This window comes from Danio rerio, chromosome 1, assembly GCF_049306965.1.
Source record: "Danio rerio strain Tuebingen ecotype United States chromosome 1, GRCz12tu, whole genome shotgun sequence".
NCBI classification, from domain to species: domain Eukaryota; kingdom Metazoa; phylum Chordata; class Actinopteri; order Cypriniformes; family Danionidae; genus Danio; species Danio rerio.
The window spans coordinates 12,904,926-12,931,952 of NC_133176.1; the positions used below are offsets into that span (position 1 = coordinate 12,904,926).

General features: G+C 37.4%; 1 protein-coding gene across 17 annotated transcripts in view; it reads right to left on the minus strand.

The window, feature by feature from the left end:
• sdk1b (sidekick cell adhesion molecule 1b) overlaps positions 1 to 27,027 on the minus strand; it is a 452,496-nt gene that overhangs the window by 356,717 nt on the left and 68,752 nt on the right. For 4 of the 17 annotated variants that reach the window (XM_073949373.1, XM_017355966.4, XM_021475981.3 and 1 more), the window contains exons 1-2: positions 9,734 to 9,955; positions 8,143 to 9,001 (exon numbers count right to left, since the gene is read on the minus strand). In XM_073949373.1, the coding sequence (XP_073805474.1) occupies positions 8,143 to 8,638 (496 nt within the window). In that variant the 5' untranslated portion in view covers positions 8,639 to 9,001; positions 9,734 to 9,955. Of the gene's footprint in view, positions 1 to 8,142; positions 9,002 to 9,295; positions 9,956 to 18,108; positions 18,196 to 19,380; positions 19,475 to 21,961; positions 22,010 to 27,027 lie in introns of those variants that run through there. The other 13 variants (XM_073949384.1, XM_073949382.1, XM_073949381.1 and 10 more) reach the window with 6 other exon arrangements.

The window sequence follows — 27,027 nt, forward strand, 5'->3', positions numbered from 1 at the left end:
GTAACTACTGAAATATTGATCAGAATTGTGCTGACTTCTTTTTAATCATAAAAGGATGTGTTTATCATTGGGTACTTTGTTATTGGCTGTGTCGGCCGTGTCGTGCGGCGGCTCTGTAAACACTTTCATCTGTGAGCAACTGTGAAATCGTGAATCTCTTTCAATTAAGCGAGTAAACTTTGATGCTGGTTATGGCATGGTAGGTCCACGGCTTTAAAAAGCCTGAGCAAAACTCATCTTTTAGAAATGAGCCCGGGTCACATTTCATCATAGTCAAATAAAGCAACAGTCTCATTTCTTCATATTTGGAGCTAATATTTACAGGCCTCTCCCATCCCAATCACCAGAGGACTTGATTCTGTGAAATGCGACGATAAAAACACTTCATTTGCTCATCAGCTTTTAGCTGACTGTGTAAACCGACATGTCAGTTTGCCCTAAATTTCTTTTAATGAATTTTTAATTAATGAGCTTCCAGTTCAAGTAGTGCGTGTCATTGAAATAATTCCAATTCAGATAATAAACTACAGTAGTTCTCGCAGACTAATCCTGCATAACTGATAAACTCACTTGATGACTAGCAGAAATTGAAAAGATGTTAATGTGGCACTTGTACAATCCCGCATAATATGAAACAAGGCCTTCTGGGCTTCCAGAAGCCAATGAATGGTGCACATTGCAGAGGTGCCACTTCTATTCATAGGCAAAGTAGGCACTTGAACATGTAATACTTGATAACAAAGAAGCGTTAATCTCATCATTTATGAATGCGTACAAAAAATATATTGGTGTAAAAGCTGATTAGCAGCGACGGAAAGACCTCTGTCCAAACGCCAATGCATTGACTCAAAGTCAATGCTACAGGCATCAACAACACCACAAAGATAAAGAGAAAGAAAGAAGAAACAGCTGAAACCGATTTATAGAAAGGAAAAGAACTGGAGGGTATTAAAGAAAGGGTTTCACATGTAAATTTCAATCAAAACAGTTCAGAGCATCCTCATACATTGTCAGGCTTTGATCAGATCCAAAATAAGATTCATTACTTTCACGCCAATAAACTTGCTAACCTTCGGTTTTTGACAGAGAGAAAGAGAGGGGGTGGACGTCGAGCATGTCTTGTGCATGTAATGATCGCCAGATAATACTTAAGTGAGGAAGGCAGATGTGTTCAGACAGGCAGAGCGAATTAAACCCAAGTGTTTATTGCCGAGCATTTCCTCAAAGCTCTTTAATTCATCGCCGTGAACACAAGCAGTTATATTGTTGTTCGTAATAGACCACCTGTCGGCAAACTATCAAAGTTATTCTTTCCTAATCTTTCAAGATGATTACTATAATGAAACTTAGTTAGCAATAAACCAATCAAGTCACTCGTTTGCCACTGAAATTAAGAGATCTATACTCATTTGGCCACTTTGGAATAAAAGAGGTACAAAAGCTGCGGTTAATGACACAGTCTGGGTCACGGCAGGGGGAGGGACGGGTCTAAAAGCGGACCATACAAGCAAACAAAGAAGCCACAATAGCTTTTGGGGCCACATACTAATGTTGCACTCATGCGTAAACACGCACGCTGTCTCACAACAAGCCACTTCGAAATACTTTAAGATGTCAATGTGAGAAATGTGGAGAGACACATGGTAAAAGAAGTTAAATGGCCAGAGGAACAGAGGCCCCAGACAAGCTAGATGTAAATTAGGATGAAAACATATGCAGTCTTTTAGTTTGGCCCACTGGTTCCCAAACTTTTTTGGTCACACCCACTACGACCTAAAAAAAAAAGACAACTGCCATTCGCATACATTTGTGTTTGTTTTTATGAAAACCAATAGCACTATCTTTCCAAAATATCTTTAAAAAACTCAACATTCCAAAAGACTTCCATGGAAGAATGTCACCTACTTTGCATGTTAGTTTGCATATAATGCACATTCATATCCATTTGAAGGTAAGTGAAGTGTCTTCCTTTGAAAAAACAATAGAGAAGCTACTTACTCCCAGGGTCGTTTATATCAAATTGGATATTTAGCATATATTTTATTTAGTAACATCTCATTTTTTACGAGGTAGGTCTCAATGCTCAACCCCCAACCTGGAGGACCAGGACATACACACATACAATTTAGCTTTCCCAATTAACCTATAGCACATGTCTTTGGACTGTGGGGAAAACGGGAGCACCAGGAAGAAACCCACTCAAACGAGGGCAGAACATGCAAACAGAAATCTCAATTGACCCATCGGGGGCTCGAACCAGCACCCTTCTTGCTGTGAGGTGACATCGCTACCCACTGCACCACCGTGCCAGCCAATAGAGAAGCTAATGCAATTTATTTTTTTAGTTGTTCAGAAAGAATATAAAAACCAGAGAAAAACATTTAAAAAAAACATTTAAAAAAACAATACTAAACAAAAATTACTTGAAAAGCTAAGCTTTTTTAGAGAAGTACCAATGATAATGTTATCAAAACAGTCCACTCATATGGATCAGCAAAAAAGGTCAGAAAACACCAAATTTGATTGCTGGCAGTTTCTTTATAAAGAAAGACTAAACATCCCTGAACATATGTAGTAGTATGCCACAGTTGTTTTGAATGTAATCTTTAAGTACTTGCACATGCCTATAGATCAGTGGTCCCCAGGCCATGGACCGGTACCAGTCCATGGATCAATTGGTATCTGGCCGCACAAGAAATCATTAATTACTTCCGTTTTATGTATTTCTTGAGTCTGAACATCCTTTTATTTTGAAAAAATGACCTTGTTCTCTTGGTTACATTTCGGTCACTTGAGTGCCACAATTTTATCCTCAAGCTAGCAAAATGAGTAAAAAACTGAAATTTCTTTGCAAAGAAAACAAGGTCCAGTGAAAGACTCACGAACAGCCAAGGAATTTGTCAACAAATCAGGTCAATTCAGCATGTCTGTGCAAGAAGATCAACAACTGGAGATCGCAAATGATGGTGGCCATTCACATATTGCGTCTATTCCATGCGCAAGTTGTTTCCAATGAAGTTGCACGCAATTTTTCCAAAAACACGGCAGTGCTTTTTGATTTTCTCCATAATGAAACTTGTATCAGAGTCACAGCAATGTTTTGTCAGCTTGCTGTCCTCTGAGAAAAACGTTGATGGTTGCCTAAAACCCCAAATTCAAATGAATCATTATTATATTGCATTGTGATGCAAAAGAAGGCAATTCGTTATTAGTTTAGTAACAGAACATGATCGGTATGATATACTTAGTTTTCTGACGTCATTTGTTGTGGTAGCATAGAATGTCGAGGGAGGCTAAACACGTGTGCAATAATTGTAATCGGACTGAACCATGAGACCAGTGCAGCTTCACACCCCTACTAAACATGTAATACCAGCGCTATCTCGTGGCACATTGGTACCTTTTTGATTTAGTGGCTAATTCGTATTCGCACAATTTATTATGATTTGCTTATCCCGCAATGACAGTTGGGTTTAGGGGTGAGGTTTCAACGGACTGAACTTTTTTGTATGAAATCGCCACTAAACTGACGAAACGTAAAATAGTTACGTTTCCTCATGAGATCAGGCTGGTAATACAGGTCACAATCTTACAATCCCAATTTCAGGTATCCCTCAGCATAGCATAGCATGAATGGTGCATTACTGTGTGAGTTGCATGCTGTGTTTCTTTTGAATTTCCACTTTTTCCAAAAATAGCTATAGCTTTCTTTAATAAACACCACTTGGTTTACAATGACTTGATAAACAAAGAGCCTGGTGGTAGACTGAAGCGCTTGTTTGAATATTTATGGTAACTGTGTTTCATTAGGAGTTGGAGGCATTGTTGTGTTTGCGTGTGCCAGTGGGAGCATGGCATGGGGAATGTAGGAAGGGTGCAGTACGTACTGGAGTGTGGCACTGGGTGTAATTCTGAGCAGTTCTTATTCAGCCCCTGCAGGAGTTTGTCATCCGGGATCAAAAGCCCATCTGACCAGAGCGGCACAGAGAGAGGCTTTAGACACAAGGAGCAGTTTTCATGCCGTGCCGACCCTGCCAGGACCCGCACACACGGCTGCGCGCGCACACAGACAAGCAATCCCATCAATCTCGATTTCATTCTATCATGCCTACACTCTCTCTCTCTCTCTCAGTTTCCCTGCATTTTGCCTCCCTCCATCATTGCCTTCTCGCACCACTTTCTTTCCCCCTAGTTTAGCTAACGCACAAGCTTTTCTTCCATTTTTGATTTGATAGACATCCCAGTGACCCTAAGCCTGTCTTTTGTGATGGATGCAAAGGAAGAGCGGGGTAAAGAGATGCCTCCGTAGAGATCTACTTATCCAAAACTACCATCCCATCCATCCTTCCCCTTTCTTCTTTCTGCACTGCTTCCTCCTTTTCACGCTCCACTCCTCTTTAGCATCTGCACCTTCTCTCTGCTTGTTTCAGCCCACATCTCCTCTCATCCCATCTCTCCTGCACTTCTCTTCTTCATCTGATTCTCTGAGGGACCTTGGTGGCGCATCAAGATGTCAGTGCGTTCGAATGCAAACATTCATCACTGACGTGCATTGAGCGCATACACACAGAAAGCCACTCAGCGACTGACATGCCTGGCAAGAGTCATAAATACAGGGAGCGCAGCAAAATAACTGGGGACGGAGAGTGACAGTTCTCCAAAGTTTCAGCTTTTGGGACTAAAGTATTTTTAAAAACAGCTTAGAATTAGAGAAAAACTCACAAAGAAAGACACCTGTTGGTGAATGCTGCATGTAGAGGAGCTCTTCATGAACTATGGGTGCTTTCACACTAGTACCTTTGGTCTGTACCCGGATTCATTTGATTTCAGAGTATGGTACCTTTAGCCAGTGTGAAACGCTTCAAAAAGTTAATTGCAAGAGGCTTTGATATGAAATATATTTGTATTACCTAATTTCCCTTGCCCAAAGCAAATGTGTGACTGCCGTCTGTGTGTGACAGTCTTACTTGCCAATTGAGTGAGCACACTTTAGTTCTGCCCAATCAGAATTGTGCAACCAAACTACACAGAACACCAACAATAAAAAAAAAACAAACAAACAGGAAAGTGGGATGAAAACATTTGCTGCTTCAAAAGCATTAATAGATAAAATATCAAAGAAAATCAGGACATCTGTAATATGGGAATATTTTGGTTTCAAAGTTGCAGATACTGAACAAAAACAGGTTATTTGTAAGAATTGTTGCCACAGCACGAGGAAATACAACAACCAGCACCTAAAAAGGAACCACAGGCGGCTGTATGAGGAGTGTCTTGCTAAAAAGTCAACTAAAAGTACTCCCAGTGACACTAGATCTGGAAGCAAGCAACAGCAAAGTACAATTTCAGAGTTGTTTCAGCCATGTTAGTGTTGTTTTTTTATCATTATTATTTTTTTGTTCTGGTAACCCTTTATTTTGATGGTCCATTTGAGTATTAATAGACTGTCTGCATAATATCTGTTGATACTGCTCCTTCAACAGACATTTAACTGACTATAGGAAACTTTGCAAGTACGTCAACTCACACTAAGCCTAACCCCAACCTAACAGTCTACTTATATTATAATGAGAATTAGCTGGCATGGAGATGCAATGTAACTTAAATTCAACAAACAGACCATTAAAATAAAGTGTGATCTTTGTTTTTAATAAGCTACGCTATCTCCTTAATTTAAGTTCAACTTGTTTACTGAAAGGTAAAGTCAATTTATTTGCGTTTACTGTTTGCCCTAGAGAGAAATGACCTTTTCATTTCTGAATATTTCAAAACAAATTTGAATAAAAGTTTATATATTTTCAGATCCTTTTTTAACTTACACTCACTGCATTTTAGCAATAAGAAGCTTTGCTGAAGAATGACAACAAAATTGAATCACAAATCAAATCGAAACCGCAATATCTAGCAAAAAAAGAAACAAATAAAAAAGTAGCAATTAGATATTTCCCCCAAATTACATAGCCCAACCACAAAAGAGGTGGTCTAGACACGGTTCATGCAAACTCTGGTACAGTTCACTTCTGATGTGAATGCAATCCTACCAAATAACGCAAGTGAACTGCCAACTATACAATTCATTAGTGTGTATGTCTGAGTATCACCTACCTTGGTGACAAGCGGGACTGACCCGCAGTACACACAGTGAAAAGGTCTGCTTGTCATTAACGACTTCTGCAGACATTGCGTGATTTTTTTAAAAACGTTTTTAATATTTTTTGGGCCGATATGCAATTGGCTTTCTTTATTTTGGTTGTGGTAACAGCACCCTGAATCTTACATGACTTATTTTTAAGGGAGAGGGGCCTGCCTTGTATTAGCAGGTTCATAACAAGAATTCATAATGCTCGTATTCCATTGCCTTGAATAGCAAATATCCAAAAAAGCTCCTCACAACTTTAATTCAACAAATTCCCAAGATTTTGAGCATCTTATTAGTAAATGGTTGAAATCACAGCAAGATTTATTGAATAAAACAGCTATTTATTGCAGACTAAATGCTTCAGATTTTTTGTGATGGTTATAATCCTCTTAATAATTCTTGCAGGTTTTTCATTACAGTCTGAATTCTGCTCTCAGATCAACAGATCTTGACATAAAAAGGCAACGCTCACAAAAACCCTTTATGTTAACCTTCAAATGAGTGTTATTTCATGCTGAAATGCTGCTTCGCACTTGCTGCGAATATCATATTAATGGTTTCCACCTTCTCTATAATAGGCTCTAAATTCTTTCCATGAGCAGACCTTGACAGTGATTTAGAAGTTGAGCTTACGTTGGACTTTTTCTCGCAAGTGGCTCTGATTCTAAATATAACTTCTGAATAGCAAATGTTCAATTTCTTCAAAAGATGACAGACTCAAAGTCTGGACAAAATGTGGATTTTAAATTCGATTAGGGTTTGAACTCGTCCCATGCATGACAAAGCAGGATCTCTGTTTTCTGCCATTTTCCTGATGGGGTGTGATCAATAACCTTCTGACCTCCTTAAGGTTAGGGTTTGGGCCACATCCAAAGCCATAGCAAGACCTTGACATTAACTCAGGGAGAAAGCTGAGTCTGCAAGCAAGCAGAGAAAGCGAGAGAGGAAAAAGTGCCAGCCACCAAAGCTGAGGAAAAGTCACAGGAGTGGGTGTTCTTGTAACTGTTTTGAGTCGAATGCATTCATGCGTTTGCATTAATGCTACCTCCAAAAGAAAGAGATGAATTTCACAGCAGCAACACTGAAAAGCCCACGGCATCTCCATGCCAAATGCGTTTAATATGGTGAGACGTTGCTTGCAATACAATCATACTTTTGAATCTTTTAATCTTGCTGCCTTTTTTAACACTGAGATGCTCCCACGCGTGGCACGCAAAAATCTGTGCTCTGCTTTAAAACCTCCTAATTCAATCAGTAACACACCACCCCCCTCCTCTAGAAAAACAGCCTGCCGGGTACCAAAGCGACCCAGCTGGCACTGCATGCAGTCTACAGCCTGATGAAGCCGATTCCAGTAAAGGCTTAACTGAATTCTGCTCTGAATCATAATTCTGAATCTCAGAGTGTGTCAGTGTCCTTTCCTTCACACCCTTTCTCTTTCACACGCCTGCACCTTGAAAATTCATGCGTCCTGCTCCCTCTACTTGTCAGTTTGATGTTCAGTCAATACGACGTGTGTGTGACCTGAGAAAATGTGCGTGTTGACAGCATATGACCTTTACCGCTTTTGTTGAGACACACGGGCACGATCGCCCACCCCTCTCCTTCTCCCATGTCCCTGACTCTGTCTGATCTTCTCTCCTTCTGTGTGCCCCTATTTTTTTTCTCTCTCCCTCTGTATCTTTCTATACTTGCCTCTTTTCCTTTCCCTCCATCCTCGTCTCATCATGTCTATATACTGTAGCCCCTTTTTTCTGGATCCCTGGAACTCTTAAGTGTTAACCTTTAAATGTACCCTTAAGAATGTTAACATTTACCACAAGTTTAAATAACAATTACCACTCACTTCAGAGTTTTATACATGCAAATGCTCTCATTATAATACATGGGAATAAAAATAGGTAAACTCCATCAATACAACTGTTCAAATAACGTTTCAAGCACTGAATGAAAAATGAAAGTGCACGCAAACTGGTTTTTACGATGCACAAGCCGAAACTTACCTTGAGCGCGCAACATGTGGGTATTCCAAAGGAACACAAGGGCAAAAATCCAAGCCCACATCCCGCACCTCGCTTTCCCCGTCATCGCCTTCGCTGTATTTCCTTGGCGGTTAATAATCCCTTTAACTTTGCCCTTGGTGAGAGTGCTCTGACCCCCGTTAAAGCTGAAATCTTTACTCGCGGCAGATGTGGAGGTTAGAGAGGAAAGAGGAAAGTGCGCGCTCTGCTTCACCGCATTTACGAGGCGATTCTCATTCATCCCACACGCGGGAGAGTTCAGCACCGAGTCCGCGACTTTCCCGGCCGCTTTACTTTCATGTCTCACGGCTTTCTGCAAACCCTCACATTCATCCACGCATTTAGTACTGAATGAAACGATGCCTTCAAACCAAAAAGACCAAGTCTCTGGCGTGCACCACTCTAAAATTACCAGCACGCTCCGCAAACCTCCGTCCGCTGCGCGCGAGCCGCTCTTCTGTGTCCCGAGGCGGCTCATGATGTTTCAGTATTGATTCCAGTTAAGTATTAATACGTTTGAGTGTACCGGATTTAATTTATCCGCTTAGAGCGCCAATATCTCCTGTAAATCCGCGTTGTTTTGACGTGTTCGCAGTCGGATTTATCTACCCGATCATTTCGAGCATTTCCACGTCATTCAGCGACTCTTGAAGAATCCCTTACAATCCATATCGGTGCTCGCTAAATCTGCCTTTATCCATCTGGAACAGACCGCGGGAAAATATGATAATGTCACCCAGAAGACTTTATGTATCCAACAGGTTAGCCAGGGCGTAAAAGAATCACACAAGTGATGAACATCCAGAACAAATCCTTCATAAACGAGTAGATGCTATAACACCTGTGAACGGAAAAGCAGGCGTCATGAGTATGCTAATTACAGTGTAATATGATTTAATCATAATCCTTTTGTAAATAACCCATCAAGTCTGATGCACACCATGCTAAGCAACTCTAAAAAGAGGATGATGTAGGCTATCCTCAGTGATGACTTTTTAGAAACTTATCTAAATACAATACAAAACAAACCCAAAATGCTTTATTGTCGCATTTTGTTTAGAATATGTCAAAGACGAAAGGCAAACACAGTAACAATAAATAAACAAGTCAAATTAGAACAAGTGTTTTGACTCACTAGATGGAAAAATCAACCACACTGTTTGCGATGTCCATATTTCATTCACTAAAATGAACCGACTCTTAAGAATCACTCCGGGAATCGAATTACAGCGCTGTGTGCTCGGCAAAAAGATCCGACTCTGAAGAGTAGTTCAACATCGAACTAAACAACTGTACTGTGAATATAGTAGTGATTATTTAAAAAGTGGGACAAGACCACTTTCGCAATATTTCTACCTTGGTAACATATATGGACAAATAATGTCCTAGATCTGTACTGAAACTCAACGTCAAGAAAATCATTGATAACCGGATCACAATTCCAATGTTTATAGGTAACGTTACGCCCGTCTTCATAATGAGCTTCGTATTAGAGGTTTCTCATTATTAAAGCTTGGTTACACTTTAAATCTGTTTAAATCTTTACTTTGGAAAGTGAAATTAAAGTCCTCACCTATTCTTGCGGTCTTGTCTGTCTGAATGAACTTAGCAATCGAAGAAAACTGAGCTGTGTGGCGGTCACCGAACACCTGCTGCTTGGACCGAAGATGAAAACATGCAATAATGTTCCTGTGAGGCAATTAAAAGCTTTGTCGGATCTATGTATAATGCCACTTTTTTTAAAAGGCTTTGACTGAGCCGCTCGAGTTTTCTCTTCTCTGGAATAGTCATTTGTACAGGGCTGAATTTGAAGTTGAATTCGGCGTCCCAGCCGCTCCGCCCTGCTCGGCGCTGATTGGTCCGCGCTCTGCAGCCTACAGCCTGTATTATTTTTCATGGGGAGCACGTGGAAAAGAAAAAGCTTCAGAAACACGGTGCCATGCGCCCCCAATCAGACAGAGTCATTTATGCTCTGGTCACACTGAATGGGAAAAGTTTGCAAATCTCTTTTTAGAAAATGTAAGCTTTTATAGTGTTTTTGTCAGAAAGTAGTTTAAAATAATCGTGTTGAACTTTGGTTTAATTGCATTGGTTCAATGAGAAGTCAGTTTTAAAATATGTTACTTCATTGGACTCCCATTATGATTTTCTTTCAGGGCGATGCGGGTTGAAGTGACAAAAGTCCAGCATTTGTCCCTTACATAAGCTCACTTGTCCTATTTTGTCTGCTACTCCATCATAAATTGTGAAAATAACCCATTGAAAAAGGCTTTAAGACCAAGCGGAATTATCTGTTGACTGTCACATCAGTGTGACTTTAATTTATCAGTTTTGGCCAGTGCTAACTATTATTTTTTTATGATTTTGACATGGAGTTGTGCAAGAAAACATACAATCGGATGTAAGTAAAGTCATCTTTCATTACTGTATTGTTTTTAAATAGAGAAAACATTTTACTAGTAACTTTTATTCTAAATCATGGATCTTATTCTTGAAATACAAATGACAGATAAAAAGGTGTGAAGCACCAAACGCAGGCCATTTTAAAAATAATTTGAAAACTAATTTGACTATTGTTGTTATCCATGAATTTTCAATCAAATAATTTTTTTTTTTTTTTTTTTTTTTTTTTTTACAAGAGAGGCTAGAAAAATCATCAAGCTCAAGTTACGAAGCTTAAATTTTGAGTGTGGAAAGTTGAATGTGCTGGCCAGTTCGTTATTTGCCTAATAAATGACAATAGGCTACAGTTTTTTATTTATTTTTTTAAACTTAAACAGATTTCTATTTTTTTCTGTCTAATGATATATGATCTAATAAATTTGTATTTTAAAAATAAGTACTTATTATTTTTTCTTTATTCAAAATCTTTAGAAAATATTTTGGTACATTAAAAAGTGTCGTTATGATGACCGTCTGACAAGCTAATCCAGCTGAAAATAGTGCTTCAAATGTCACTAAAATGCAGTTAAATATCATGAATAAATAGAAAATGAGACTAATAACTGCAAGAAGGTCCACATTTTGAGAAAAAAAGAACCAACCCTATCATCAGGCTGGCTACGGGCCTGTTTGAGAAACGTTTTTTCTCCTCACAGCTCATACAGGAATCTTTTTAGCACAACAAGGACAAAATTACAACATAGGGGTGAAATTTATCAGCAGGTTACATGAACCAGTTTTATTGACTGACTATCATCAAAGGCATAAATCCAGACAGAATTGTGTTTTAATTTCATTTATTTTAATTTATTCTTCATTCAGTTATTCCATTTAATCATATGATCATTAGTCATTTATACAATTATCATTATATAATTTTTATTGATTATTAGTTAATGATTTGATTATTATTACTGATTATTATTTCTCTTTTTATTCTGTTTATATTTTATAATTACTATTTTCCTATAATTATTGCTTTATTATTATTTTATTTTTCATATTGTTATAATCTTATGATTCAAGCAACACTTGTTTTCAAGAGTAAGAGATAAAAGAATGTCTCCATTTCAAGGTCTTTATTGTCACTGGAAAAAGCAGTAATTTTCCAGTGCTGCTTGTGATATAATAACACTTGTTGCATTTATTGTGGTCATACGAAGTCTAAGCATTGAATCATTCAATAAACTCTTCTCTTTTGATCATCATCACTTCATCTCCTGCTTCTGCTGCTTTCTAGCTTTTACAGTCAACTCCTATATTGATAGGAGATTGTTAATTCAGCTGAATACTTAACAAGTTTGGGTATTGGGCGGCTCCGCTGGCTTGTTGTCTAGATACCCAGAGAAACAGACATTTTTTGACAGGATCTGTAGTCTGGGGCTATTATTTATCTGGCATGGAGAGTGTGTTCTAACAAAACCTTGTTCAAAAGTTTGCATTTCCAGGCCCTTGAAACATCATTGTTGTGTCTTATTATTTTCTGCTGAAACTTTTTTGTGTGAACATTCTCGTTTACAGAAAAAAATGCCAAGTAAACATGTTAAACTAAGATGTCAGTGAATTAATATATCCATACGAAATAATACGAGTAGGTAAAGTGCAAAAATCAATCGTAATATTGAGTTACCGTAATGATTTTTATAAAGCAGTATGTGTTTTCATCAAATGATAATTAAAGCTATCTAAAATGATCCTGAGACTATAAATCATATCACAGTCTATTCAGGAGTGTTTATGAACCTTACAAGATGACACAATTAAAATTAATATTGAAACTGTGGCATTGATCGGTCTAAAATACATTTACTTTAAAGCATTTTGACAATATTATTCAGAGTTGTTTGTTTGGCCTGGAATATTACCAAGGGGTACGAAGAGGTTATTAGACTTTTTAATCAATAATAACACAATTCAGTGCATTGTTAGACAGCTCAACTCCATTAAACAGTCATCCCAATGTTCACTGGCTTCCAAAAATGCTGCCATTTCTGCCCATAGTGTTACTTCCATGAACAGCAACCCTCCGAAATAACTTCCGTCTAAACATAAGGCCTTAAACTGTAGCGAAGTGGTTTCTGTTGAAAGTTAATGAAAGTCAGGTGGCCATGGCAATTGACCAGTGGTCAGGAGGGGAGGTGGGTTGCGTTTGCTCCCGTCACTGAGAGCAGTTCCTTCATTTCTCAGTGGCAAAATGTGTTAATACTATGGCCTCTGCCTGTGCTGGTCATTCCTTGGTTTCTATTAAGTATGTAATTGGAACAACTAATTCCAAAACCAATTTGATTTGCAATTACGTCCATCCCCATTCCAGGGCACTGTTCATTTAAAGCCTGTCTCACTCAGACAGAGATAGTGGACTGACATGAGGACACAGGTGTGTGCGTAGACATACACACACACAGATACCAATCTGCAGCTCCGCCTTGAATTAAATGTTTCTCAAGCCGCATTTCTTAATGTGTTTTTTCCAATGTGTAAATGGTTTCCACTCACTCCATGTCAGAGGTTCTTGTTACATCCAGGAAAAAAATGAGTTTAACCAACCACAACTTGGTAAAGAGTTCATGCAAGATTGAAAATTTTGCCATTACGTAGTCAGCCGCATGAGGACAAACCTGTATGACCTTCCTGCATGCAACCAGCACAAAAACCAACACATTTTAGTTTATTTCTTTAAAATGCAGGTGCTACTAATAAGGTAAAAGCTTTTAAAATTAAAAAAAGGATTGCAGTAGTGTTTTTAATAATTCTGAAAAAACAAGTCTGAAAAAAGTTCATGTTAAAGTTGTTTATTTAAAATGATTTATAATTAAGTCGCATAATTTACTATAATTTTTTTTGTCTAAAATTGCTAATTTTGGTTTGGACATTTCTTACAATAGGTTCATATTCATCAAAGGTAAAACACTTGGACTTTCAAATTTCATTCATTTTCCTTCTGCTTAGTCTCTTTATTTATCAGGGGTTGCCACAGTGGAATGAACTCCCCATAGACTTCCATTTATACACACACGAATGCGTCAGACCGGAAACGCAAACTCGGGTGACAAGTTTCGCAGTTTGCTGCGTTGGACAGTTCAAGCTTGGTGAACTCTGACCTGCAAAATCGCATCGCATGATTGCATGAGACCAAACGAAGATCAAAACATGAACTCTCTGGACAGAAATTTAAAACATGGACCCTTCACTTCCTTTTTTTATGTCGAATCATCTTGTTTAATCCCACCTCTTTTCGCAGTGCCGTACAACAGAATTTCGCAGGCACAAACTCTAGTCGGACCACAGCATTATCTAGCATATTTTTTAAACAGTGGATTCCCTTCTAGCTGCAACCTAGTACTGGGAAACAACCACATTCATTCACTGTGGCCAAATTAATTTATTCAATTCACCAATACCACATGTCTTTGGGCTGTAGGTTAAACCGGAGCACCCAGAGGAAACCCATGCCAACACAGGGAGAACATGCAAACTCCACACAGAAATGCCAGCCCAGCTTAGTCGGGACTCAAACCAGCTTCTTGCTGTGAGGTGACAGTGCTAACCACTAAGCAACCAAGTCACCCCTTGGATTTCCTTATAATACATTTTAGTTCACTTTATTTCTCAAAGTATCTCTTTACTGCCTACTCTGCTCTGATTGGTCAGATGGCACAGACTGTTGTGATTGATCTGTTGCTTATAGCATGTGCCAGACACAAAATGTCAATCAACATATCTGAATTTCAGCTTCAGAGGCTTCTTCAGTTCTTAGTAATTGTACAACTGTAATGTAGTATTGACTACAAATAACATTTTCAAGGCCAAGTTTAACGATAAAACACTGAAAGAACTGGTTAGAACTGAACCTCCAGCACCAGCACAGATTGAGCAGTACATTTCACAATGACACGTTTTTACTTATTCTGTAGTTCATTATGACATCTTATAGCTATATGTAATTTTAAAACACCACCATTAACTGATGTACTGTATATCCATGAATAAAGGTGTAAGAGTAATAATAACAACAATTAAATGAGCCCCGTCTGCAGAGCTTATTAGTGTAACAGATAATCAGGGTCATTTTTATAAGTCACCATTGAAATGACACATTTTGTGTAGTATGCACAAACCCTACAAATTAATTCTAGCAAATTTAGATCATATTAAAAAAACTGCAAATATACTGCAACTAGGACATTTGTTTTCAGCTTCAGTGGTTGTAATGAAATTTTGGATTAAAAATGGCATCTTGACATGATGTTGACAACCTGATCTAACTGTTTGCGTTTGAAGACGGGTCAAAGCTGAATTTGTTCATGATGAGCCATATTTGTTACAGCTCAGTGTATAGGTCAGTTATGTAAGCAAAACCTATTTAGGTTTAGCTCACATAACTGATAATATCCATATGAAAATTCAGAGCAGTTAATTTGACAAGAATGTTTGCAACACAGGCTCATTCTGAAAACGTAGCCCTATATACATTCCTGTATTTTCGCAAATTATGTAGCCAGAAGTATGTATGGCTGCATTTCGTTTCGTAAATGAACGCTATGGGGCGGTATGATGCCATTCCTTTTCACGCTTATCAGCTGACCGCTTACTTTTGTGAGGACAGTTTTCCGGCTGTTACCAGTTTGTCCAGTTAGCTCAACATGTATGTGGTTGGACTTGAGATGCAGGGAGATGCCCACGACGATAGGGTTCAAGTTCGGTGAAGAACAGTTCCAGAAAGTAGGCAAGACAAAAACAGAAGCCAAAAAATAAACAAGTAAATAACAGGGTGAGAATGTGGTAAAACTTGGTAAAAATCAGACAAGGGCCTTTCTTTTTCTGAATTGTTTTTTAAATTTGTCGGCTGGGTTTAAAAAAGAGGGTGGGCGGGTCAATCTGTGCTTTTTAAAATACTATTGGTTGGGTTTAGGGAAGAGGGAGGGTGAGTTCAGTCGATCGGTCAATCAGTCGACAGCAGCCTCTGGTGGATTTACAAGAGAACAGCAGGCGTGACTCAGCACAATGATTTAAAAAAAAAAATTTTTCCTCTTATGATAATAAAAACTACCATAAAACTATATTATGTCACCGTAAATCCAGAGTTGTATTTATAGACATAACAGGATGACCCAATTAAGTTGAATTTTGAAATATGAGTGGATTGTTTGATCATAAATACAACTGAGTGGGCATAATGAGATTATCCAGCCTGATCTCACGCGGAAACATAACTATTTTACATTTTGTCAGTTTGGATGTTAATTTATACGGATTCATACAATTTCACTAGAGCAAAAACTGATGATTTTTAAAAGAGGCATGGCACCAGATTCCACCTTTACAACCAACCAGCATTAATAGATGTAAAAATCATAATAAATGTGTGATTGAGATCATACAAATTCATACGAATCATCCACTAAATCAACAAGTTATGAACTGGCATGAGATAGCATTGGATTATCAGATGATAAATCCCAGCAGGTACACAACATCATAAAAGGTTAATATTACATTAGATTTAGGTCATGACATCAGGTGACCGAAATTCAATGTCTTGCCAGCATCGAAGGACAACTTTATTTTGATGTCCAATAACAATGTCAAATTACCCAGATATTTGGTTGATTTTAAATTGTGCTGAAAAGTGACCAAAATCCAACATCTGATAGATGTAGTGGTAATGTCTACAAAACTTCAAGGTGTTACATGATTAGACGCTGATATTTGGTTGATTTTAGGTTGAAAGTTGGACATTGACATCAGCCTGACGTTTTTCATTTCCAAACAAAATCCAACGGCCCCATGACATTGGGTGACAAAGTCAATACAATGTCATTTGTTGCAAAGTTAGAATATTTGAACATTAACACCCGCACAGTGTTTTACTTTTACTTTATTTTTCAATTTTATTCAAAATTGTCCATCTTTGAGTTAGCTATTAAGAAAGTGGATAGTGAAAACTGATAGCAAAGCAATCAAACATCAATCAAAACACTGATGAGGGTTTACATTTTTGAAGATTACATTTGATATGAATGTTATTTCAGGAACACATACTACTGGATAACATCCTAGCCACCATCAAACAGATACTTAGTCTACAAATAGCGGTACCTAATATAACATCTAATGAAACTCGACCTAGAATGTATTCAGCTGCTGCTCTTTGAACTCTCACGCTTCTGTCAATCATATTTATGAGAGTGCATGAAGATGCCCTATTGAAGACATTCTTCAGTCGATGCGCTCTCTGAGTTGCCGACCAGTTTTGTGTTTCAGGGGATCAGATTGCTTTGTGAAGAGTTAGAGTTTAGCCGATGGAGTTCAAGGTATAAGGTACGCCTGCATATCTTTCAGCAATCCCACTGAAGGATTGTCAATCAAACCAAAGCACTCATGGGAAATGCTTTACCAAACAGGCTAAATCAATAGCTGGTTAGAATAAGGTCAAACACTCAGCGATGGATTCTAAGCAGCTCTGATTTAAGTAAAAGCCTATACCGGCCTGATACATCAAGGCTTTTTTCACAACCTGAACCTGAAATGCATAATGTTTTCCCATAGGAAGTATTATATATATGAAGCACGCACATTATCAGGGTTGGGAAGGTTGCTTTAAAGAAGTAATTCGCTACAGATTACGTTTACTACATTGTTTAAAAAGTCATTTGTAACTTATCTCGATAGATTACTAACACTTAGTAGGTTAATCTAAATATGTTTGGTAACAAATGATGAACAATACATTTATTACTGTATTTATTCAACATTGTTCTCGATTGGTAATGAAAATAAAGTTGTTCATTCTTAGTTCATGTTTGTAAATGCATTAAGTAACTAATGGAATCTTCTTGTAAAGTGACCATAATGTGTAATACTAGGAAAGTAATTACATCCACAAATAACAGCAATCTTTATAGTGTTCAGATTAACATGATATTTCAAAAAAAGAAAAAAATGCAGACAATCTATAATATTCAAAAATGCAAGATATACAGATGAAACCAGAGGTTTACATACACTGTAAAGCACATAACCATTTAAAAAAAAAGTCATGTTAATGTGACTTAACGTTTTCTCTTTTAGGTAAGTTAGGACTATTACATTTGTTTCTGATATGCTTAATGGCAGAATAATGAGAGAGATATTTTTTGAGAAATTGTTATAACTTTTCTTAAAACTTAAGTTTACATACAATACGATTATTATGCCTCTGAAAAAGCTCAGATGATGGTGTCAAGGTTTTGAAAGTTTCTGATTGGCTAATTGGCAACATTTGAGTTAATTGGAGGCACAACTGTAGAATAGTATTTAAGGAAAACTTCAAACACACGGCTTTCTTGTGTGACACCATGGAAAAATCAACATGCCAGAATCAACAAAAAAGCCAGATTACAATGTGCTAAATTACTCTGGGAAAAAGAATAATTTTGACATGTCGTGTGGTCTGATGGAACTAAGATTGAACTGTTTGGCCATAATGACCAGTGTTACATATGGAGGACAAAAAAGAAGACTTACAAGCCTAAGAACAACATCCCAATTGTGAAGTATGGAGGTGGCAGCATCATGTTGTGGGGCTGTTTTGCTGCAGGAGGGACTGGTCCACTTCACAGCATAGATGGCATCATGAAGAAAGAACATTATGTTGAAATACTGAAGCAACATCTCAAGACATCAGCCAGGAAATTAAAACTTGGCTACAAATGGGTTTTCCAAACAGACCATGACCCTAAGCATACTGCCAAATTAGTTAAAATGTGCTTTAAAGACAACAGAGTGAATGTTTTGCAGTGGCCATCACAAAGCCCTGAACTCAGTCCTATAGAAAATTTGTGGGCAGAGTTGAAAAAGCTTGTGCGAGCAAGACAGTCAAAAAATCAGCTACACAAATTCTGTCAGGAGCAATGGGCCAAAATTCCTTCAAACAATTGTGAGAAGCTTGTGAAAGGATGCATAAAAAACATTTGAACAAAGTCATACAGTTTAAAAGCAAAGCTAAAAAAAATACCAAGGAAATGTGCAAATTTTTGGCTGTCTTGAAATTAATAATAATACATATATACACACACACACATCATATGAAGCAGTATAGAAATTAAGATGACTATAATTTAGCATCAATTATTACAATTAAATATTATAATTGTCTGTGAAGGGGTATTTTAATGAAATACAGTTATACATATTCTGAATTTTAAATAATAAAGTTATATGTATTCCATGCCCTTAAAACCCTGCAAAAGTAATAGGGAATTTATAAAAAAGCAGTAATGGTCTTCTTGTTTGTCTACAGTAGTTTCATTAGCAACCAATGTCTGTGAATAATAGCTCAGAAGTGGGCAAAAAAAAAAAAAAGTCTAGAAAGTTTGATTCTCAGGCTTGTTTCTCATGCCTTGAGGCGACGACTCTATTGCGTTACAACAGAGAAATCTGATCCTTCACCACCACCCATTAGCAAAAGAGAGATGTCCTCATTCTTCCATTTCTATCACTGGAGAGAAGGAAAAGCAGGAAGGGGGGAAAAAAGGAGGATGTGTATGTGTGTAGCAAACCAACACAGTGGGCAAACTCTTGAAAGAGAACGGTAAGAATGAGATATGGCCGCAGAGATACAGAGCGCAGACTGACTGTCACTGACAAAATGGGGGAGAAAGAAAGTGGGAGGGTAAGAGAAAAGACACTTGCGGGAGGAGAAGAGACTGAAAGTGGGAAAGAGAGTGATGGATAGGCACCGGAGAGGAGATAAGAGAGGTCTGTAGGTGGTAGAGGTATATAATATCCATGCATTACCTCCCATGAGCTTCTCCTGTGGGGTGATGTAGCCTCAGGATAAAGCAGATATGGAAAAGTTTGAGAGCGCTGGTGTTAAGCACTGTACATGGGCCTGTGATAAAGAAAAGCAATGCGGGTTTTATTTTGACAGTTATTTATTTATTTATTTATTTATTTATTTAAATGTACATATTAAAGTCAGCGTGAAGCGGAAGATGCTGAGACTTTTATTTCAGTGTGTTGATGTTCTTCAGACTGAACTGGAGGGGCGGAGCTTTCTTTTTGTGCATCATTTCCTCATAGCAAACTAATCAAACTAATCCCTCATAGCTGACATCAACATAAGGTCCAACTCACCGAAAGTGGAAACAAATAGCAAAATAGACTTTAATTAAATATTATCAAAAAATGTTTCACTTGCATAATTAACAATGGCAGCTAGCAAAATAAACATTGTAAATTTCGATTTAGATTTCACACAGACTGTAATGTGATGATTTTGAAAAATAATACGGAGCAAAGAAAGGTAACACTTTATTTTGATGGTCCATTTGAGTTTTAGTAGACTGTCTGCTTAATAGCTGTTGATACTGCTGCTAAACAGATAAGAAACTTTGCATGTGAACGTTACTAACCCTAACCCCAACAGTCTACTTATAATCTAATGAAGAATTAGTTGTCACGTAGATGCAGTGTAACTAAAATTCAACAAACGGACCATCAAAATAAAGTGACCAAAATGTTTTTGTTTTTTTTAATTGAACAAACTGCTTCACTTCAGTTGAAAGTGGTAATTAAGACTTACTTTAAAAAATAAACTTTATAATCATCTAACAGTCTAACAGAACAATCTACTCAGTTTACAAAAAGTCACACTTTAATTATTAAAGTTATAACTATTACAAATACACTGTGTGTATATATATATATATATATATATATATATATATATATATATATATATATATATATATATATATATATATATATATATATATATATACATTTTTTTTTTGGATATTAAGAATATATATATTCTTGATATCCAAAATAATGAGCAGCAAGATAGCAATGAAAATCTTTATAAATTACTATTTAGCAACTAGATTTTTGCACAGATTGTTTTTGGTTGTTGTTTTTGCCCCAGCTTTATGTGGGCCAAACAACAGAATCCTCAAACATTGGGTTGCACTTTTATTAGCCATGCTGTCACAAAATCTTTCATGGCAGCAACTCTTAGGCATGTAGACATGGTCAAGACAATCTGCTGCAGCTCAAACCGATCATCAGAATGGGGAATAAAGGTGATTTAAGTCAGTGGTTCTCAAAGTGGGGGTCGGGACCCCTTGAGGGGTCGCGGAACAATGAAGGGGGGTCGCCTGGTGATTTCCAAAAATCTACTTATTATTATTAAACCAAAAGAATTAGCATATTTTATCCATAACCAACTGATGAGAAAAAAACAGCCGTTTATAGTTACTATAGTAGCTTATTTACTTGTTCTATTGGATTGCGATCCTGGGGTAAATACATTATTTTAAAGACATCAATAGCGTCAGATGCAGCAGATTGATTTTATAACACCAGGTTAAACTTTCTGGCCCATTTACAGCACTGAAATACATGTAAAAAATTAAACGAAGAATAGACTTTGGTCTATTGGTGTGTGTATGCGCCATTTCATGCAAGTTTTCTGTATTTATAATCACCTCAGGGGATATTGGGGGTCGCGAGTCACTGGTATTGTTATTTTAGGGGTCGCGTGCTGAAAAGTTTGGGAACCCCTGATTTAAGTGACTGAATGTGGCTTGGTTGTTGGTGCCAGACAGGCTGGTCTGAGTATTTCAGAAACTGCTCATCTACAGTGATTTTCACGCATAATCATCTCTAGGGTTTACAAAGAATGGTCAGAAAAAAAGAGAAAATATCCAATTAGTGGCATTTCTGTGGGCGCAAATGCCTTGATGACACCTGAGGTCAGAGGAGAATGGCCAGACTGGTTCAAACTAATAGAAAGGCAACAGTAACTCAAATAACCACTCGTTAGAGCATCTGTAAACACACAACACGTCAATGAGTTCACTGTACTCAAATGGCCTCCACAGTCACCAGAACTCAATCCAATAGAGCACCTTTGGGATGTGGTAGAGCAGGATATTTGATTAGAATCATGGATGTACAGCCAACAAATCTGCAGCAACTGCGTGATGCAATCACATCAATATGGACCATGGTGTTGAATGTACACCACAAAGGATTAAGGCAGTTCTGACGGAAAAAGGGCGTCCAACCCAGTACTAGTAAGGTGTACCTAATAAAGTGGCCAGTGAGTGTATGTTGGATTGACCAGATGGAGATGACGGAATACCAGGAACATAAAGGACCAGACACTGAGACCAAACAACAACCAGTTGGGGAAGCAGGATAGACCACACTTATAAAAAAAAACAACCACACACACACACACACACACACACACACACACACACACACACACACACACACACACACACACACACACACACACACACACACACACACACACACACACACACACACACACACACACAAAACCTGGATATAAACAAAAACTATGTACCTTTGGAAAAAGTATAGCCACTAAAGGAGTGTGTAGTCCTTCGTTCACAATAAAGTGCAGTTTGGAGAGAAGCTTTATGGTGCTGGGGTAATGAGCATGATGACGTGCAAGTGTGGAACTAATCAATATGCAGGTGACAGTGATCGGGATGATTGAGGTGACTGAGGAAGAGGAGAACCTGGCATTTCTATAGCTTTGTTTCCATCCACCTATTTTATGGGTGGATTATTATTTTGCAAATGGGCATAAAAAAACAGTTGATGGAAACGCCATGATGCGCATAAATTTTGAAAATGCGCATAAAAAACCTATGCGCATAACTGAGTAGGATAAACTTTTTATTCGATAAGAAAAGATCCCCACAAACTACGATGGAAACACTTTTACCGCACAAACTCCAGCATGCGCATTAAAAAAAGTAATGTGATTTTGTTAAAAAAGATCATGTGATGCTTAAAATGTGTGTGAATGGACAAAACGTCAGGCTGAGCACATTATAAAACATCTGAAATGTTGTTTTTGTCATTATAAAATGCCTTACTGTTTCAGTATTAGTGTTATTATATTATTAATGACCTCCAGAATCAAGAGCGCCTGTGCTCCGCGTCTGACACCTTCAAACGCCACTGCTCGCTCACTGCATGTCAGGATTGTCTTCTGAGGCGCATTCATTTAGAAAAGATTAATGCAGCTTCTCCTACTGCCGCAAATGCAGTTTTTACTGTTGATATTTGACGCCAGTTAATCAGGAACTGCGATTTTTTTTTTTTCTTTGACTCGTTGGATGAAAACGCTGCTTATTTCGCACAACTTTTATGTGATAATCCAGTTTTGCGCATAAAGTTTATTAGCATTTTTGGATGGAAACATAGCTTGTGACATTCTTAATGCGTATATTTACATAGAGTATTGTCTTAATCGCATTGAAATTGGCTAATTGGTGTCTGATTAAGAGTCTTTCATGTAGATAGTGATTTTGATGACCTTAAGTCCTTTGCTGCGGGCACACTGGACTTTTCTCCCCATGGACTTCCATTCATATGCACGAGAATGCTTCAGCCATTAAATGTAAGGTTGTGCGGCAGGTTTCGCAGTTCACTGCATTGGAAAGTTCTATCTTGGTGAACTCTGACTTGCGAAATCACATCACATGATTGCGTGAGACCAATCGAGGATCAAAACATGACCACTCCAGACAAAAACTTTAAATATGGACCATCGCTAAATTTTTTTAATGTCTAATCGTCTTGTTTAATCCTGCCCTTTTTCGCAGTGCCATACTACAGAATTTCACAAGCTAAAACTCTAGTGTGACTGTGGCAATAATCAAACTAAACACAAATGGAATCAAGACTTGTGGAGTATGTCACAAGTGGAATTTAGTGGCATTATTGTAGTGCAGTAGACATGAAAACACCGCAATCGAACTATTACCATCATGAAGGACTTTTCGACGCATTTTACAACAGGATGTACACTATTCTCTGCACCTCAGAGAACCACAGATATCCGCATCACAAAAAGCGGAGGGTTTCTTCCCATACGGACTGTGGTATCAAACTCCATTAAAACAACACTTCTCCAGCAGTTCATATTCTCATCTAATATCTTATTTGTCACTGGGGCATGCAGGAAATGTTCCTGAACGAAAGGGAAAGTGCCAAACAACAGTTAAAGTTGACAAATTAAAAAGGAAACCCAAAATTACATGAACCTCCAGAGGAAATGTGGATAACATGGTGACACAATGACATTAATTGAATCATGTGCTATGCTATAATATGTTAAATAGGATCATTCAAAAAGCAACACCTTAATAATATTATTGTCCTATTCAGATTAAGGCAAATAATTTGGTTACTGATGTCCATGTAAACTTAGTTAGTGTTGATTTGATATGAAAAAAGCCTTCATTTTATGTTTTAAAGGATATTTTTATATTTTTATCAAATAATTTGTCTCCTTAAATCATTCAATAATATAATTATGTACTTTATGTACACTGTATAAACAACAATAGATACAGCAGTATCCAAAATAACTTCATTCACTTCATTGAATTCAAATATCTCTCAATGTGTAAAATGTAACTAAATGCCCATTCATCCGACAAAAGGCCATAGGATTTTATCTTACCCATAACTGGTACAACCAGCCCCTGAATATCATAACTGCATTTTGATAAATACCAATAAATGAAACCACATACAGCAGCATGTTAAAAACAACTCAGATTTCCTCAGCAATGATCTGGAAGCCCTCCAGCATGCCAGTAACTTTTGCAAAGACAGTTTTGCTTTGTGAATTCTCATATGATTAGCCCTAAACCACTGCAAAGGTGTTGTGTGTGACGATAGCCTTGGGTCATATGAAAAACCATGCAGTTGATATCCATGATCACAGGATTCTGAGCTCCAGTGCTCACGGCCACAGGTTAGTGTGTGTTTGTACCCAGACCCAGAGGCTCAGCGCTGAGGTAAGTTCAGGTGAGCAGCCGAATCCTGAAACCTTATCTGAACGCTCCTGCTCTCTCTATAAATCACCACACACCAGACACACCCTGAAAACAGCACAATAGAGGACGTGAAGGGAGTGAAATGACACAAGACAGAATAAAAGGAGAAACTAGTAAATTATTCACTGCAAAACTGTTTTTCTTAATTCGATTTTTTGTCTTCTTTATAGTCCAAATAAATAATCTGCCAATGGGGTAAGCAAAATAATCTTGTTTTGCCTTTTGACATAAGATTATTTTCTTACCCTTATAGGCAGATTATTTTGCTTGTTATAAGGAAAAACTCACCTAATTTTGCCTTATTATTTCTTAAAACAAGACAATATGTTTTCTTTGACTAGAAAATTCTTCTTGATTTAAGAATTTTTAGATATTTGGCCTAGAAACAAGACAGAAAATCTAAGTAAGAATATATATATATATATATATAACAAAGCCAAGAAATGTTTTTTATGTTGCTTTAACTTATTTTATAAGTTAATCAGGTTTCAACTAATTTGTTTACCTTAATATTTAGTCAGTTTAAATGATGTAAGTTGAGATGACTAGAAAAGCTAATTTCATTCTAACTAAAACATGGAAGGCAGCAAGAATTGTTTTCAGTGTATATTTTTTAAAGGTCTTTGCATTTATAAAGCAACGTAGCAAAATTGTGAAATCCCAATAATTTCTTCTTTTTTCTTGTGTAACATCATAAATGTTATCACTTTCTGTTATTGCAGGTGTTCTTGCTTAATATGAGTATTATTTTTTAGAATAAAACTCATACTGTATGTTCATCAAATATTTAATATTATTAATATAATCCTTCTTCAAAATTGTCACATTTTGGTTGCAAATCTTTTTTGTGTTCTTCGTGTTTCCTTTGCTCCACCTGTGTTTTCATGGTTAGTAATTTTGTTTCTCACCTGTTTCCTGTTTATTTAACTTATTCTGTGTGTTTATTTGTGTTTAGTTTATAGTCAACTTTTAGTCACATAGGTATAAAAGCTATACCTAAAGCTCCGGATACCAAACTTTACAACACATGTTTCTCTAATACATGTCATTCAATGAGGAGACTTTGCCAAGTAAACAACATTGTGGGAAAAATGCATATCATTGCAGTAATCAAAAGTAAATTGGTTAATTTTCAACATGTTTAACCTTAAATATTGATTTAATCTATTTTAAGAGTTTAATTCAATAGTCAACATTTAAATATTTAAGCTCTTATTATACAAATCACAAGTTGCACTTTATTTTGACGGTCCATTTGAGTATTAGTAGACTGTCTGCTTAATATCTGTTGGTACAGACATTCAACAGACATTTAACTGACTATAAGAAACTTTGCAAGTACATGTCAGCTTACCTTAACCCTAACCCCTAACTCTACCCCAAACCTAACAGTCTACTTATAATCTAATGAGAACTAGCTGGCATGTAGATGCAATGTAACTTATATTCAACAAACGGACCATCAAAATGAAGACCAAATCACAGTTTTATAACAGTTAGGATGCAGTGTAGGGCACTCATCTTTCTGTGGCCTATAGCAGAGGTTCTCAACCTTTTTATTTTTTATTTTTTATTTTTTTAGTTTCTATGTCATTATCACATGACCTCCCCTCATCAGTTGCCTCAAATCACTTCCATTCATGAATTCTCTCGCACAGCAGTATGGGGTAGCATAGCGTCTATTTGATGTGCACTTCAGAATCTTACTGGAAGTAGTAGGTCATCTAGGTATTTTTTGCATACTATTTTTCGAACATACATATTCGGACATACTACTTGGCTCGCATGCAGTTTTTAGCGTACTACAGTGTGTACATTATAGTATGCGATTTTCGACAAAAAGCTTCAAGTTGGAGCTAAACTCTACAGAACAACTGAATCCAAAGTGGTCAGTCATGGAAAACAGGAAATGCCATTACATTCATTCATTCATTTTCTTTTTGGCTTAGTCCCTTTATTAATCTGGGGTTACCACAGCAGAATTAACCGCCAATTTATCCAGCATATGTTTTATGCAGCAGATACCCTTCCAGCTGCAACCCATCAGGGGAAACATCCAAACACAATCATTCACTCTCATATACTATGGCCAAATTAGCTTACCCAATTCACCTATAGCGCATGCACCCAAAGGAAACCCATGTGAACACAGAGAGAGCATGCAAACTCCACACAGAAACGTCAACTGACCCAGTCGAACCAGCGACCTTCTTTCTGTGAGGCGATTGTGGTACCCACTGCGCCACCGTGACGCCCTAATTATTGTATAATATTCAAGTTAATTTTAAGCTATCTTGCTGCCCACCTGCAGGATCACTGAGGCCCTCTAGTGAGTCACGGCACACCAGTTGAAAATCCTCAGCCTATAGTGATCATCAAACAAAATCAGTGGATATCAAGGCTATAATGTGATTGGTTATAAAACGAGAGGAGTCTGGATGCAGACTAGGTGCAGTTGAAAATCTAAGCTGTATACAATGCTTTTTAATGCACTCACCTTACCCCACTCCTAACCCTACCCCTCCCTGTGATTTCACCAGCTCCATTAAGT